The sequence below is a fragment of the Saccopteryx leptura genome, chromosome 4 (assembly GCF_036850995.1).
Source record: "Saccopteryx leptura isolate mSacLep1 chromosome 4, mSacLep1_pri_phased_curated, whole genome shotgun sequence".
Classification (NCBI taxonomy): Eukaryota; Metazoa; Chordata; class Mammalia; order Chiroptera; family Emballonuridae; genus Saccopteryx; species Saccopteryx leptura.
The window spans coordinates 139,626,775-139,644,628 of record NC_089506.1 but is presented as its reverse complement, the minus strand read 5'-3'; the positions used below and the strand labels follow the sequence as shown (position 1 = coordinate 139,644,628).

Genomic DNA, 17,854 nt, shown 5'->3' with positions numbered 1-17,854 from the left:
TTTTCTGTTTTGCAAGGGCAGGTTTCAGGTTTTGTGTGTAGGGATAGGTAGATTTTTCCAACTTTCTAATTAGCGAAGTTCTGCATGTGGTTCTGTAAGAAACTAGTGAACAAATGTAAGAGGCAGGGTTCGAAAGTTAGAAAAATAAATAGAAGAGTGAGTGGATCAATGAAAGGCAATAGTTAAGACATCCAGTTTGTGTGAAGCCACTGATTCCATGTCTTGGGTTTTTTTTTTTACAAATTCGCTGGTCTTCAAAGAGAGAGAGAAATAGAGTGAGAATAAGACAAGGAAGTGTCTAGTCCCCCTACCCCTAGACCTACTTCTGTAGAGATTCCTAAAGCAACAAGAAGAGGAATTACCTGTATAGCTTCTTTGATCCTTAGATTGATGGGTAGTGTACTAGGAACTGGAAGAGGCTCATGGGGTGGGATTAGGTTGATATTTGGGGTGAGATAGATTAGGATACAGGTTTCTGTCTAATTAGTAGAGAGATACATATAGGTTTTCTGCCCACACAAGTAGAAAGCCCCTGATTAGGTGATGCAGGTTGAGAGGTGGATAGAGAATTGATGGACAAGGGATCGGTTTCATTTCTCTGTTTCTGAGCTCCAGATGGTTAGGGTGGAGAAAAGAGTTGCCCTTAGCAGCAATAGGAGTTGTCAGAATCACAGTGTGTGGACCTGTTCACGTGAAAGTCAGTCCTTGGGTGATGTACTGCTGGAAGCGCATCTTGGACAATCTTTGAACAGTTTGCTGAGTAACTTGTAAATCCTGTAAGTACTTAGAGAAAGGGTGGTTACATTTATACACTTTGTAGCTAGAGTTTAAGTCCTAGTGACCACTGCTTCTAGCTGGAATTAGCAGAAGGTTCCAGCCTACAATAGGCATGAGGCATTGAGACAAGAGGAATAAAGGAGATATTATACATTAAATAAAGTAACAAAATCAGACTGTCAATACCCACAGTAGAGATCTTCGAAGTATAAATAATACTCAAATATTCAGGCAAGTCATAGTAGATGGCCCTTGTGTTTACAAGAAATGAGATCAGTTTATCTGCTATTTGGAAGAAATACCTTAGGCTCATGAACAATGTCCTTGGGCCTTCAGTGGCAATTCCAGCATGCTGTGCAAGGTCAGGTCACAGGTAGCTAGGGCAGGGCTAGAAGAGACTGAACCCTCCCTCCATGGAGCAAGGGGGCAGCTTACCTTCTCATGTCCCTCTTTCCACAGCAAAGATGTGTCCCTTGATGGAGCCAGGAAAACTGGCAGGCTGCAGTTCAATGAACTTTGTTTCCACTCTGGAGCAGGGCCCTGAGGGAATTCTATGAAGTCCTTTAGGGCACTGGAGTCTTGAAGAGCGTATGCCAAAAGCTGGTATTTCCTGACTTCTTTTGGGCCTTATTTGCCTTTTCTTTCTTATTGGCCATTATAGACTTTAAAAGCCATGCTCAGAAGATCTCACTGAGGGGCTTGACTAAGAGAGAAAATTTTGGAATCCAGTATTTAAAGAAGTCTATTAGACTGAGGAGAGAAAGGATTTGATATGTGGTGGTAGGTGGTTGGAGACTGTGGAGGGTCTGAGTTCACACTAGGGTGACACTTCAGGTGGTGTGGGTTAAGGTGATGCCTAGATAGACTAGGGACTGAGAATGAACTTGATCCTTAGCAGAGAAGATACAATATCCCTTCATGGTGAGGAAGTTAAGAAAGGTGGCAGTGTGTCTCCTTGAGGCAGGCAGGGAGGGGTTGCAGAGGAATAAGTTATTCACATATTGTAAGAGAGTACTACTTTTGAGATTGCATGCTGTTAAATCCTGAGCTAGTGCCTTCCCAAACAGGTGTGGACTGTTTTTGATCCCCTGGGGTAAGACAGTCTATGTAAGTTGCTGGACTGCATTAGTGTCCAGGTCAGTCCAGGTGAATGCAAACAGAAAGTAAATGTCAGGGTGTAGAGGAATGGTAAAGAAGGCATTCTTGAGATCTAGGACCCTGAAGTAAGTGATGTTTGAGGAAATGTGTGACAGTAATGTGTTAGATTAGGGACTACTGGATGGAGGAGAATTATCACCTCATTGATTAGATGTAAGACTTGTATGAGGCGATAAGTCCCTGAAGGTTTTGTACAGGAAGGATGGGGGTATTGTAGGGAGAGTCCATGGGGATGAGTAAGCCTGGTTTAAGAGGTGGAAAATTATTGGTTTAAAGCATTAGAAACAGGCACAGTTACACATTAAACAAAGACTTCACATACAAATTATAAATTGAGAAATGTAAATGAGTGTGCTTTACTTGTTTCAATTCAAATTATACTAGAGATATTTTTCGACAAACAAAGAGACAAGACGGATTACTCACTCACACAGCTCAATAGACAACTTTGCTTTTTAAGCTTTTCAATATGGCAAGGAGTTGTCAGCATAGAAGGGAGGAAGAAAGAAAGCAGATGGATGGACAGGTGAGCAGCTGGAAGGAAAAGAAGAAGGCTCAGAATCTTCAGGAAAAGGGAGAGGTTGAGGTATTAATGGTGGTGCCATGTGGTTAGAGGAGTCAAAAAGATGTGAAGTTCTGAAGAGAGGTGAGAGAACCAGAGGTAGTGGAAGGCACAGTCAGTCTCTGAGGAGGGGGATGGATGGGTCAAAGAAGAAAAAGAGACAGAGCTGCCAGTCTGTAAGGAGGAAGGAAGGGTTTAAGAAGACAGTAAAGAATGGAGGGGCCCCTGGCCAGCAGGGGAGGAGAAAGAGAGACTGGTATTTTCAGGTGAATGAGAAAGAGGATTTAGCAAAGAGAGGAGAGGAGGCTTTCTGGAGGGAAGAGACTTAAGTGAAGAGATTTGCAGAGGGACCAGAGAGGGGTCCTAAGAGAGGGGTGCCCCCAGGGGTCAGGCAGAAGGGGAGAGAGTTGGGAATCCGTGGAAAAGGAAAGAATAGGAGCAGAGGTTTGAGGTGAGATTTCTTTGGCCAAAAACAGCCTGCATGTAGAACAAGCGGCACAGACATTAAGGACAGGAGCGAAGGGAGGAGAAAGGCTTGCACATAAGGAATCTCTGATGCCCTCCCCATCTGGTGGCAGAAATTGTCAAGATCTCTTAGGATATTGTAATGGTAGTAGAAAGCAACCTGGCGAGGCACCTGGACTTTCCAGGATATCCGTAGAAGCAGGCCGCTCGGAGTAGAAGCCTCCCAAACTGTGAACCTCAGAGAGTAGGGTGAGTCCCAAAGGAGGAGTCCCGAAGGAGTAGAGGAATAGTTTCTGAGGCCTGAGATTGGGAAGAGCTCACATTCCGAGGGGAGTCTGTCTGGATGGTTTGGACTGAGAGGAGCCCACAGTAGAGGAGACTGGTGAGAGAAGGGGGTGTCCCCGCCTTCAGTCACAGTTCCGAGAGGAGAAAATCTCCATAGAAAGAGAGTCTCAGACAGGAGGTCGTCACCCCAAGGCTGAGATCCCGGGATGTAGGAGAGGGGCCTCGCTAGGTGAGCCTGGACTTTCATAGAAGTCCATAAAGGAGTAGAGGCAGACCACCTGTAGATATGGGGTCCAAAGTCAAAACTGTCTGACCAGGAAGGAGTGTTTGTAGAGAGAAATTTGGAGGCCAATCAGGGAAAGGGAAGGGAGAAACTCCTTACCTTTCTGGTCCAGCAGGGGTTCAGGACAGGGTTAAACTGCTGGCCAATCAACCTACAATTACACATCCAAACAAAATCAGGGAGTAAGCCCGGGATGAGCTGCTGCTGCCCATTGCTTTCCTGGTTGTAAGTTTGGACGGCAAAGAGGGATTGTCCAGGCAGTTAGTACCCTGTCCTGGGTTTCAGCATTAAATGTTGGAATCCATGGGAGTCCAAAAAGACCAGAGTAACAGGCTTTATTGAAAGGAAGAAAGGAACCCTGCTGGGCACTTCTCCCAGGGAGAAGAGCACCAGTACAAGCTGGGGGGACGAATTTATAGGGTAAAGGAGAATCTCGAGCAAGTGAGTGTTGAATCAAAAGTCCTGGTATGTCCAGAATGCTCCTCCTTGGGAGGCTTGTCAGCTTCTTGGAATTCCTCTGTCTCAGGGGCGATAGTCCAGTAAGGATGAGGTCTGACAGATAAGCGGAATATCAAGAGGGCAGTTTGGAATTCACATACCTATCAGTGGCTGAGTGCTTCACATTTAGAAAAGGCAGAATTTCCCATGTATAATCTAAATAAGAAGGCAATAGGAAACCTCCACCATTGGACAGGACACTGAACTTTATTTTCTTAGTATCACCTAATTGTTTTTATAAAGTCAGTGTGAGTTTGTGTTCTTGACAAGGATCGATGGACTAGGTGTTACTGTGATGATCTTTGCATTATTTATGTACAGCAGCCAAATTCTATCTTTTAGTTTGTCCTTTCCTGTCTACTAAAGAACTGCATGGTTTTCTGAAAGGACAATTCACAGGGTTTTTCATCTTTTTTATAATTATAAAAACATATAATCTTAGAGCATAAAATTCAGTAAGCTATCTTATGCATTTTTTAAGAAGTCTGAAGCTTTCAGGTGTCCCTTCTTTGCTGTGATGACCCTCACCAGAGCTATCTGGTGAAACAGCAAACCTGAATCCTGCCTCCTACTTCCTGCATAAGCCTTGCTGTTGACCTTGATGAGATACATAGTTAGTTACATGTTGCCACTACTAATTCTTGTATTCAAACCCAGCTGGGCTCAGGTTCTTTCTCTCCATCTTTCTTCTATTTTTTTCCAGGAAGCAACCTTCCACTTAGTGCAGGTGCATGTTACTTTCCATTTCTCAGGCCTCTAATACCATCGTATTTGCAGCAGCATCCTACGCAGAGAAAGCATCAGGTGGGAACTCCCTAACACAGACTGGCATCCGGCCCACTGTCCCTGTTTAGGATGGTCTTCTTCACACCAAAGGTAATCTTTAACATCGATCCTGAAGCCCTTCTGTCTTCTGACATACTGTCTTCACACCTCTTACCCTCTGAGTATTCCCTCTGTATTTTATCTTTAACCCCTTCTTTTAGTTCCTGCTTCCTTCCCATCAACACCAATACACTATCAAGTTTCTGCCATTTTAAATGCATTTCCAACCTGTCTCCCACACAATGTTTATTAGGATAACACTTTATTTAGATAACAATGCCTATGCTCGAGGCACTTATCTCTGGCACTGGGGAGAAAGTAAATCGAAATGATTCCAAACTTTAGAGTTTACAATGTAGGGACACATGTCTGCTTCTAAATTACCTTTCTGAACTCTCTTCTCAGAATTTATTTTGTTCCTTGATTTAAAAAAAACACCAGCTTTGTGCTAATTTCTCTATCTCCAACCTGAATTTTTCTCCTCAAGTTCAAATTCATAAAACCAACTTCTCACTGACTATATATAGGGTAGTCATCCAAGCATTTCCAAAATGGAAGTACTCACCCCCTTTACTGCACCTAAGATCATATTTTCCTTCAAAATGAAAGGCAGAACTATTGTGAAGTTTGATTTGTGAATTTATCCTTAGTTCTTCTCTTTCCTACCCATTATCACATTAGACCTGTAAATGTTTCTCATTCTACCTCTTGGAGTTCACTTCTCTCCATTTCCATTGTTGGTATTCTAATCCAAGCCAGCATTTCCCTGTTTCAGAATAACCTTTGCTGCTTCCTTACTGGTCTGTTGCACTTAGATTTTGACCCCTTATAATCCATTCTCCATAATGCATCCAAGGTGAATTATCTAGTTGTCCAAATCATGTCACTCTCTTGCTTAACACCCTTAAATGGCTGTCCTGTACACTCAGAGATGCTAAAACTCTTTATGAGTGTCTTAACGGCCCTGCGTGTCCTGGCCACTGCTTACTCTTCAGTCCTACTTTTTGCCATTTCTGTTTGTCCTCTTCTCTGTAGCCAATGTGAGTGGCACCTGTTCCTTGAATACATGCTCTGGCTCTGCTCCTTGCACCTGCACATGCTTTTCCCTTGGTGTTGAATCTCTTGTTTCACCTCCTTGTCTATCTGGTTCAACTAATCCTCTAGTCTTACATTAAAAGTCACTTGCTTTGAGGTGGCTTTCTAATTCACAGTTATTAATTTGGTAACTCAGTCTTATGATCCTTTATAACCAGGCATTTCCTTTCTGTTAGACTTGAAATACAATAATAAGTACCTGCCAATTTATCTGCTTCTTTTGTTAGACTCCAGAGAATGGTTCATTGTCTATTATGGCCCCATATTTGTGCAATAATTATACTTTTAATGGTACATAGATGGACTTAAATAAATATTAACTGAATGACTAGACAGATATTCTTTATAAGTAGAAATAATATAGTCAAAATGTTCTTGGGAACTCTATGGTTGAATTTTCTGGTAATTTATAAAATTCAACTAATTATTTTATAGAAATTCAATAGATGTTGTTAGTGTTAAGTGTTACCTATTATATTCTCCCTAATACATCAGTTGCCTTTATTTTCAATTTGCCTATTCTAGTTTCCTGCAAACTATATTTTCAAAATTCATAGTGTACTAACAAAGCTGGTCAAATAAATATCTTTCCTCATTTACCTTCCTCTCATTTGAAGGAAGGAAAATACAAATTTTTCCTTTTTTTCCTTCTTCACTTTCTCCTGTTCATTTTCCTTCTTCTTTAATAGATTGAAATCTTCACATGAACTTGAAGGAAATGTGATGGTTGGGTCCAGCCCCAGTGATTCTGATCTGATTGGATTGGGCATTGGGAACTTGAAAAGCTCCCCTGTGGTTCTCATATACATCAAAGCTTGAGAGCCACTGGGTTAGATCATCTCTAATGTCCCTTTCAATTCTAAAAACTGTAGATATTGTTATTTTAAGGGATTCTCCAGTGTGTTTTAAAATACAGAATATGCCAAAAGATTTTCTTTCAAAATATAGAGCCCCAGAAATTTGTCGTTTTATCAGTTAACTAGCTTTCATTGAAGCTGTGAGTTAAGGGATGTAAAACTCAAATAGTCAACACTCAACAATTGTTGCTGATTTTCTCCTAACTTTCCTTAGCCCAGTATTCCCTTAGTATTTAAAAATTATTTATTTTTTAAAAGTTATTTTAAAATGGTGGGATAAACCACTGGCTAACAGCTGAGAGACATCCTGCTTTAAATTAGCATTAGTGTGGCTTAGTAAGTCTAAGTTTCTATGTTCATTCATTAGATTTCTGTCTTTCAAGGCTGAATATGATCATTTGGGGGCCCTCTGAGCAACAAGGCATAGAATGGGATGGTCTTGTATTAAAATTGTGCCTAATGATTTTCCAATAGAGTGGAAGATCCGTCCTGTCAGTGCAAATAAACTTATTAGCATTTTGTTTTATTTATAGTATTTCTATATCCAAATAGCAGGATTTTCTAAAATATCAACTATAATTTATTTATAAAGAACTTATAAAACTAATAATCAAACTTTTTTAACTTTTTAAAGAAATATAAACTGATTACAGTCCTAACTTTTAATTTGTGAAAGAAGGTTTTAAAATTAAAATCTATGCATCAAACTCATTAGAATGTACGACAAACAAAATCTCAATGTTTAGCACAAATGGACTCTCAAGAGGCACCAAAGTAAATTAAGGGACCTATTGTTGGTTCAAAAAGTGACATTTATTTTGTTCTACACAATTTTACCAGCAGTAAGTCATAGGAGTGCTAACATTTTCTGTGAGTTGTACCAAGTTGAGTATGCTAATTCTTATGAATTTATGTCATTTTAACTAGGGTTATTGCTCACTTGTGAACTAGAATTGGCTCATTTTGCCAACTAACTTTGTTTACAGGTTGGCTCAAATACTAACTTGTGCAGCTAAAGACAAAGCTTTTATTTTCTTTTAGTTTTAAATGAAATGATAAGAGTACAGCTGCCAAGTCAATGGAAGAGCAGTAAGTTGAAGGTGAGGTTATAATACACAAACCTGCACTGTCATGGTTATGGAACATAAATTTAGGTGGTCTCTGTGTTTGACTTTTCCACATATAATTATATATTGTAATATCCTTCACATTTAGTTTATAGAGCTATTGAAGAATTAAATAATATCTTGTGTTAGTGAAATAATGTGCTTGAATGATATTTTATCACTTTTTTGTTTTTACTTTGCACCTGTATATAAAGTTTTATAAGAAGTGGAGGAGAGCAGATGTGAGGTGCAGAGTATTTTAGGTGGCTTCTGGGAAGGGCAGAAAGTGAAGAGGAAGGCATTCCCCCAAATAAATTATTAACCTATTTACATTACTGTGTAAATACATGAGAGTAGTACTATCTAAATATATTCATATGTAAAAAGATATTCATAAATAATGAGGTAACTACATTAACATGCAAATATAAATAAATTTTCAGTAGATGTTTGATGCATATTGAGAAAAAACTTAGCAGATATTCCCTTGAATATCAGGACAGAGAATCCAATGTGGGACTTTAAATTATAAATTGGTTCCTACTAAAATATGTTGCCAACAAAAAACATTTAATGACATTTTGTTACTGTGTTGCAGGTACACTAGCCTGCTTCCTATTTCTTGAATTCATTATTGTCTTGCTTATCACTAGGTCCACCGAATTCCCAGAGTGGTATCAGCGTAGAATCCTCTCCTTTTCCTAGCATTCGAAGTTGCATAGTTGTATATTGAGCTCAGAGAAAAAATACAAACTCAAGCATAAAGATAAAAATTTTATGTTTTATGGGATTTTATTTTTTTGCTTGTCTTCTGCAGTGCTATGGGATATTTTATAGATGCCTATACATTTTGCTGTCTAGGCTAGAACAGAATGGATTGCAAATTGATAATGGAGTGAAATGAGACCCTGAATTACCTTGAATAGGAGATGACTGGCAACAAGTGAGAAAAATGAAGTGGACTCTGAACACAGACGAAATGGTCCCAGTCCAAGCAGAACTGGGGAGTTGGGATGAAAAGAGCAGGCAAACAGGAAGTTAAATTTAGCCTGCAATGATTTCTTGCCCCTGGGAGAAATAATTGCTTCATTCTATTGCCAAAAGGCAAATCGGCATCAGCTTAATTTGCCTGAGTCTGCCATAAACTGCAGATGGAATCATAAAACATAGTTAGGTTTAAATTAAACACATCTGTCCTAATCTAAAGCAGGTGAGGCTAGCCAGCCCAGGAGTGTCAAGATATAACACTGCACACAGATTATAATATGCAGAGGTCTATTTTAGGAGCCTGCTGACAGTGGAATACAGAATCATGGAATCGCATACTGCCCTATCTTCCCTGGTTGAGCCTGCCTTGTTGCACTGGCTGCCGACTTTGCTTTAAAAGACTGTACCAGCACATCTAGTGGGCAGGAAACAAACAAATGGAAAAAAACATACTGATTTGAAGTCCAGAAGTCTGTTCCTTTTTTTTTTTTTTTTCATTTTTCCGAAGCTGGAAACGGGGAGGCAGTCAGACAGACTCCCGCATGTGCCCGACCGGGATCCACCCGGCATGCCCACCAGGGGGTGATGTTCCGCCCCTTTGGGGCGTCGCTCTGTTGCATCCAGAGCCATTCTAGCACCTGAGGCAGAGGCCACAGAGCCATCCCCAGCGTCCGGGCCAACTTTGCTCCAATGGAGCCTCAGCTGCGGGAGGGGAAGAGAGACAGAGAGGAAGGAGAGGGGGAGGGGTGGAGAAGCAAATGGGCACCTCTCCTGTGTGCCCTGGCCGGGAATCTTGAACCCGGGACTCCTGCATGCCAGGCCGACGCTCTACCGCTGAGCCAACTGGCCAGGGCCTTTTTTTTTTTTTTTACAGAGACAGAGAGAGAGATAGATAGGGACAGACAGACAGGAACAGAGATGAGAAGTATCAATCATCAGTTTTTCATTGCAACACCTTAGTTGTTCATTGATTGCTTTCTCATATGTGCCTTGACCATGGGCCTTCAGCAGACCAAGTAACATTTTTCTCAAGCTGCAATGTTCGGGTCCAAGCTGGTGAGCTTTTGCTCAAACCAGATGAGCCCGCGCTCAAACTGGCGACCTCGGGGTCTCGAACCTGGGTCCTCTGCATCCCAGTCTGATGCTCTATCCACTGCGCCACTGCCTGGTCAGGCCTAGAAGTCTGGTACATTTTAATCAGGAATGTTAACTAATGCTTTCTCCAATTAATTGAAATAATAGAGAATCAGAAGTCCCTACAGTGCATTTTAATTGTACTTGAAATTCCAGCAAGAGAGGATTTCTTTCTGGTTAAGGTATCACCCTTCATCTATACCAGGGGTCCCCAAACTTTTTACACAGGGGGCCAGTTCACTGTCCCTCAGACCATTGGAGGGCCGGACTATAAAAAAAACTATGAACAAATCCCTATGCACACTGCACATATCTTATTTTAAAGTAAAAAAACAAAACGGGAACAAATATAACATTTAAAATAAAGAACAAGTAAATTTAAATCAACAAACTGACCAGTATTTCAATGGGAACTATGCTCCTCTCACTGACCACCAATGAAAGAGGTGCCCCTTCTGGAAGTGCGGTGGGGGCCGGATAAATGGCCTCAGGGGGCCACATGTGGCCCGCGGGCCGTAGTTTGGGGACCCCTGATCTATACCATAGTGGGTGTACACTGAAAATAATCGGCATGTAACTTATCCAAACCTGGACAATTGTGAGAGTGAATGGGGACCGCAACACCCACGGTGGTGCAGAATTCCAATCTCCCTTTAAGAAAGAACAAGAAATGCAGTTAGCTCCTAGCATCCCTTCTACAGCTTTTTCAGGGTCCCACTTGAGCTTGAGGGCTTCCTTGCACCTGAGCCACCTCACGCCAGTGATGGAACATGGTAAGGGCACTAGTATCTGGTCCTTTTTGTCTTCAGGGGACTCCTCTAAGGAGTCATCTTTGCTCTGCAGCTTCTGGTAAATTAGCTAAGACTTTGTCAAGTCCGCCTTACAGAGTGAGACTCACCTGCTCAATGTTTTTCTCACCACCCATCACCCCCATTTCTTTTCAAAGATGTCAGATCAGCATCACCAGATGAAAACTTTCCTGCCTGCTTCTGATTCCTTCTCATTTTATCTTTCAAAAGTGTTGCTCCTCAGTAAGCTTCTTGCACTCTTAACCTTGTTTTAGCATTTACCTCGTGGAGAACTGAGCTGATACAGGGTGACTATTAATAATTAGGTATAGGCAAAAAGATTTAAAGTATAACCTATAATTCTATTATATTTGGTAGGCTTCTGTTGTCTGGCCTATACTCTATCCAGGGCCCAAACTTTGTTTCTGTTGACACTGTCCATCTACCATAGGTACATATGGGGGCCTTTGTTAACCTCCGGCAGATCTAGACCCTAAGTGAACAGACTGAATATTTATACTAGAATGGAAAAGGCCTAATATGAATATTCCTCTTTTTTTTTTTTTTTTTTTTTTTTTAAGAATATTCCTTCTCTCCTGACCAGGCAGTGGCACAACACGTAGAGTGTCCGCCTGAGAAGCAGAGACCCGTGTTGAAACCCCAGGGTTGCTTGCTCATCTAGTTCGAGTGCGGGCTCACCAGTTTGAGCGCAGGTTCGCTGGCTTGAGTGTGGGATCATAGACATGACCCCATGATTGCTGGCTTGAGCCCAAAGATCACTGGATTGAAGCCCAGGGTCGCTGGCTTGAGCTCAGGGTCGCTGGCTTGAGCAAGGGGTCACTGGCTCAGCTGCAGTCCCCCATTCAAGGCACATATAAGAACTCAATCAATGAACAGCTAAGGTGCCACACTGAAGAACTGATGCTTCTTATCTCTCTTCCTTCCTGTCTGTTTGTCCCTGTCTGTCCCTCTCTCTGTCTCTGTCACACACAAAAAAAAGAATCTTTCTTCTTTTCTCCTTATTTAGTTATTATTTGGTGTGCCCAAGGACCTCTCCTCTCCTCTTTTTTCTCTGCTCCCATCCCCTCTCAGGTTCTGCCTTCCCTTCAAACCAGCCACGTCAGCATTCCAGGTCAATGCTTTATCCACTGCGCCACCACAGGTCAGGCTGCCTTCCCTTCAAAGACTCAGTGAGATACAGTTTCCACTTTTATACTTAACAATGCACATTGTATCAAAATCTCTTCATTTTTATATCTGCCTAATTAATAGCTTTATAGAATATTTTCATTTTAAATATCTCATAGACTTCTCAAACACAATAATTCCTCTAAAACTAAACCTAGCATATTTCCTTATAAAAGGCTACTCCATCATCCAGGAAGGAGCTTCAGACATCAAGCCAGATTTCTTCCTCTCTCTCAATACCCACATGAATTTGGTCACAATGCCATCATGATACTATCTTGTACATCACTTTGTTCAATTCTATTACATTTTATCTACTTTTCAAAAAGATACTAAGTAAATATCAAATAATGGGGATAAAATATGAGGTTCTACAAGTATGTAATGTATTAGAAATAAGTAGACATAAGCATATAAAGAAGAACAAAAAGAATAGGACAAGAGAGGAAAAAATAAGTCAGATAAATAGTAGCTTGCATCTACAAGATATAATTTAAGATGCACGCATCACCCTGTCTCATTCTGACCACAGAAACATCATTTGACTGACATACATACCTGGCAGAAAACTGATTAGGTTAAGTTTATTCTCTTACAAAGGGCAGCAAAGTATCAAGGAAAGGTTTCTTAGGACATCAAGACTCTCCATCATGATGGGCTAATCAAAGGAATCAGCCATTGCAGCCTCTTGTGGCCTTTGCTATCTCTGGACTGTAAGACCACTTCAGTTACTAAACTGTGCAAGAACTTGGCTGGAGGAGTTTAAGAGAGGTCAGCATGAGAGGTTCTTGATTTTGGATAAAAATACACATACAGGTAATATGCTTAAGAACCTCTAAGATTCTGTTCATTCCCTGCCTTTCTCCTGGAGACATTGCTTCTGTCAGTGTCAATCAAACAGCAGAGACATCTACAACATGCTTTGACCTGGTGAGAGTGCACCACAACAGAGTGTAATCTGGGCAGTGTAGAACTCTCTCTTTTTTTGTAATATTGACAATATACAAAATTATGACTGATACCTCACCAAAAAAAGTTTGGGTGTTAATAGTCATCTTCATGCAATGTGAGGAGTTAGGAGATGATAGCGTTGTAAGCCTGGCTGTACAAAGCTGTGCTGCTTTGCTCACACCAAAGGCAGAGAGGCATGGTGTCACTTTTAAAATGGTATGTGAGTCTTTCTGGAAAATGTCGACAATCTTGCCTTTGTTCTAGAGGAATTGTCTGGAGGAAGGGGTGGTACTGATTTAGGGGACTTCTGCTCATTTGATCCAACACAGTACTGCCTGAGTCATCATTCCAAAACACAAACATGACCACAGACTTCCCCACCTGAACAGTCTCTTTTTCATTTGTTTATTTCTTTGTATTTTTATGATCTTCCACTGCTTAAAGGTAAACTTTGAAATTTTGGTTCAACGTGCCACTCTCTGAGTTGATTTCTCTCTGTTACTCATGCACATCTATGCTCTAATTTTGGGGCTGATTGAAGTCCTAGAATGAGCCATGCTCTTTCCCTCTGCATTAGTTATTTTCTTTGTCTGGAACGTAGATCCACTTCTACATCACCTGACAGCACTGCATCCTTGTACAAGTCTCCACTGACCCTGCAGTTTGGATCATGTACACTAATCACAGCTCGTATCACTCTGTGCTGTAATCGCTATTGCTTTTCTTTTTAAATCTCTCCTAGTAGGCTTTGTACTTCTTCATGGTAAAGTATCTCTTTAGTTCTGTATGCTGAGCTTACCTAAGTGCCTTACCATAAAATAGGTACTCGAGGAATAAAAAGGTAGCTGGACAAAGAGATGGACAAAAGGAGGGATAGCTCTGTTGCTAGGTAGCTAGATACATAATGAGGTAGACAAAAGGTGTATTGAAATATCTTTACCAGTCATCAACCTCCCCAATTCAAATGTACCCTATCAAATAATGTCATGATAGTCTACTTAAAATAAGGATATAGTCATGTCATAACTTTAAAATACATGCAAAAACATTCACCGGCTCTTCAAATGCTAATTTACAATATCTCTTTTTAATCTTCTCTGATCTGATCTATTTACACTTTCTCAGCTGTTTCTAATCAAATACTCCATGAGCCAGCCATACTGCAATCTGTGTTATTCTCAGAACATATTCATTTGCTCATTTATTCACTTATTTCATGACTCTTTTCTCATATCTGCTCCAGTGTTCAATTTGGTATTTTTATGTATCATCTAGTCTAGCTAATGGCTTGCTTTATAAATTTTACAAAAATCTTAACCTTCAGTTTTATTTTTCAAACATTTTAAAGTAGTCTAGAAAAGAAATATAATAATTCAAGGGAAAACTCTTATAAAGCTACTTAACAAATACAAAGTATTTGGGAGTTGGGGCCCAGATGCTTTTATAACTTTGGAAAAGCTTCTTTCTCTTAATCTAGGAGGTGGTACTTTCACCTGTGAAGCTCTTTAGAACTGTATAGGGCCCTGCTGGTTTGCTCAGTAGATAGAGTGTCAGCCCGGTGTATGAACATCTCAGGTTTGATTCCTGGTCAGGGCACCAAGAGAAGCAACCATCTGCTTCTCTCCCCCTTCCCTCTCCCCTTTCTTTCTCTCTTCCCCTCCCACAGCCAGTGGCTCAGTTGGTTCAAGGGTTGGCCCTGGGTGCTGAGGATAGCTTGGTTGGTCTGAGTGTTGGCCTCAGGTGCTAAAATAACTCACTTGATTCGAGCATTGGCTCCAGGCAGGGGTTGCCAGGTGAATACTGGTTGGGGTGCATATAATAGTCTGTCTCACTATCTCCCCTACTCTCACTTAGAAAAAAACAAAAAACCTGTATGAGCTTTTCTGAATCTGATCTACATCCTCTCTGCAATAAACCTACACCCAGGACTGTCTGAAGCCTGCTTTTCACTTGGGAAAATGCTATTTGGGGTCTATTAAGCTGCTCAGGGATAATAGCCTTCTGATTTCTAGACACTCTGAATTATCTGAGAGAGTCTTTCAGGTTGCACCTACACTATTTGAAATGTTTTTGCAAAGGGTCTTATGGCCACATCCTTGATTTGATATTTACGTTGAGGCCATGTCTCTCTGACCAAGCTCTGGATTGGCCATGTCACTGTTTGAGAGGCTGGAGTCGAGAAAGAGCTGTTTATCTGCTACAGCATTGGTCCCTTCGTGCTCCTCTTCAATTTGAAACTCATCAGTTCTTTATTTAGCATGTCATTTTCTTATCAAATTAAGCTATGAAGAGCCATCCAGCTCACACTTCCACATTCTGCCTGGACATCTCACAACTTGGAAACGGAAGTTTATTAGGTACATTTTTGGTCACTGAAGTGTCCTCAGGTGCCAGCTCTACTGGCTGTGCCTCTGTGCATTGCACAGATAGCTATTTCTCTAGCTGCTCACAGCCATTCCTTCAGTGCCTTCCCAGATTTTACTTGCCACCCAGTACCAAAGCCAGGGACACATAGTTTAGATCTTTGTTGTGGAACAACTTATTTCTTGGTAGCAGTTTCTCTCTTATCCTTACAAGATTATCTTACCTCTTTTTATTTTACCTCTTTTAAATAAGCTAGCCTGAATTTATTCTCATGACACAGCAGAATTCCAAAAGGACATAGAAATACTCTTGTGCTTACCAAATCTCTGCTTTCTTCAAGTCCGCTAACATCCTACTGGCCAAAGCAAGTCATGTGAACAAGCCCAGAATCTAGGGATCCAGAAGCAAACCACACCAATTAAGTGGGAGGAACTGGAAAGTGAAAAAGCACAGTGTGTGCTACTGAAAGGTTATTTATTGAAGTAATTAATAAACCTGTTTACCATAGATATTTCAGTTAATCTTTAACAAGTTAGATAGCAGTTGATTTACATGTAATGAAGGAACCCCAAACTGCATTAATAACTTTTAGTATGCAATGCAGTATGAACTATTTGAATTATAAATTTTAATTTTTACCATGTTACATACCATCTCTTAAAAGCACAAGGTTTCAAATGGGTCTAGCATACCTTATGTGTAAATCTAAATTGCATGATGACTTTACCAAAGGAAGATACATGGGGTGTGTGAGATAGTACATTTCACTGCTAACACAGAAACAAAAAAACAAGACCTGTTTCTTTATTCTTCAGGTGATATTTGTGATCCCAATCCCTGTGAAAATGGAGGTATCTGTTTGTCAGGATTATCTGAAGATTCCTTTTCCTGTGAGTGTCCAGACGGCTTCACAGATCCCAACTGTTCTAGTGTTGTGGAGGTTGGTAAGTGCAAGATTTAAGCATCTTAAGTTATCTTTTTTGTTTTGATGAGTGACTGACAAATTTGACTGTGGTGCATTGTGAGTATTCTGTATAAGATTGCTGCAAGTTGTTAATTAGTTTACTCCTTTGTAGGAATCTCAATTTTATAATTTCAATTTTACTTTAAATTATGTGTTATTAGTGGTGTTCTCAACAAATAATTGAAAATGTTTTAGTGATTAACACTATACTTTAAAGGCACTACAAGTACTAGTAGGATATAATAAATTTCTTATCTCTTTAATATTATACATTTATTCAAATTTTCATTCACAGTGGAAAATAATGCGTAAGTCAATTTATTCAAATTACATTGTCACTCTAAGTAAAATAGAACTTATTTTAGTGACTGATATTCATAAGTATTTCATAGCTGCTCTAATTTTTACTTTTCTAAGACACATATAAAAGCAGACAGTATACCAGTTACATTGTTTCTCAAAGTCTTCTCACAAAAGTTTGCTTTGCAGATACTAAATATTCATTGGTTACATTTCAATGTTTTTTACCATCTGTGAAGTACTTTATTGGCATGTATAATTTTGGATTCAGAGTAACTTCCATAATTTCTGAATAGTTCCCCATTAAAAAAAATAGCTGTACTTTAAATAATTTAGCACTATGTAAACTTGTATATGGATTTTTCTCTCTGATTAAAGGTAATAGCATGATTAAGTTTGAACAGATTTCTACATTTTTTCAAATCAGTACCAAGAAGAATAGGAAGTATCTGCTTTATGTAGGAAAACCAAACGTATTTTGATTAAAGTTCTGTCAACCAGCACAAACATTGGGCAAGTTGGAAATTTCTATGACTTGAAAAATAGCTTTGAAGAAGGAAAGTAATAGTGTGTTATAGGAAGCACCTTTATGTATAGTAGGAGCCCAATCATTACTGGTTGAATGATTGATAAAATGATTAAATAAAACTATTAACAGCCATTTTTGGCCACTAATTACTAGATTTTAGTGTGCTTTATTAATTTTATTCATCTATCTATCTACCTATCTATCTATATCTATCTATCTATCTATCTATCTATCTATCTATCTATCTATCTATCTATCTATTTATCTATCTATCTATCTATCTATCTATCTATCTATCTATCTATCTATCTATCTCATCTTTTAGTGAGAGGAGGGGAGGAAGAGAGACAGACTCTGGCATGCGCCCCAACTGGCATTCACCAGGCAAGCCCACTAGGGGGCAATGCCCTGCCCATCAGGGCCATTGCTCCATCACTTAGCAAGAAGCCATTTTTTTTTTTTTTTTTGCGCTTAAGACAGAGGCCATGGAGCCATCTCATCACTGGAGAGCCACTCACTCAAACCAGTTTGAACTATGGCTGCAGAAGGGGAAGAGAAAGAGAAAGAGAGAGAAAGAGAATGGGGAAGGGTGGAGAAGCAGATGGTAACTTCTCCTGTGTGCCCTGACCAGGAATTCAGCCTAGGACTTCCATATGCTGGCCAATGCTCTACCACTGAGCCAACCAGCCAGAGCTTGCTTTATTTTTTAAGTGCCTTTTTCTTGTATTTTTTATATTA

General features: G+C 40.1%; 1 protein-coding gene across 2 annotated transcripts in view; it reads left to right on the top strand.

Moving 5' to 3' along the window:
- Nucleotides 1-17,854, top strand: part of EDIL3 (EGF like repeats and discoidin domains 3) — a 537,490-nt gene that overhangs the window by 137,757 nt on the left and 381,879 nt on the right. For both annotated transcript variants that reach the window (XM_066381791.1, XM_066381790.1), the window contains exon 2: nucleotides 16,139-16,267. In XM_066381791.1, coding sequence (XP_066237888.1) covers nucleotides 16,139-16,267 — 129 coding nt within the window. The remainder of the gene's footprint in view (nucleotides 1-16,138; nucleotides 16,268-17,854) is intronic.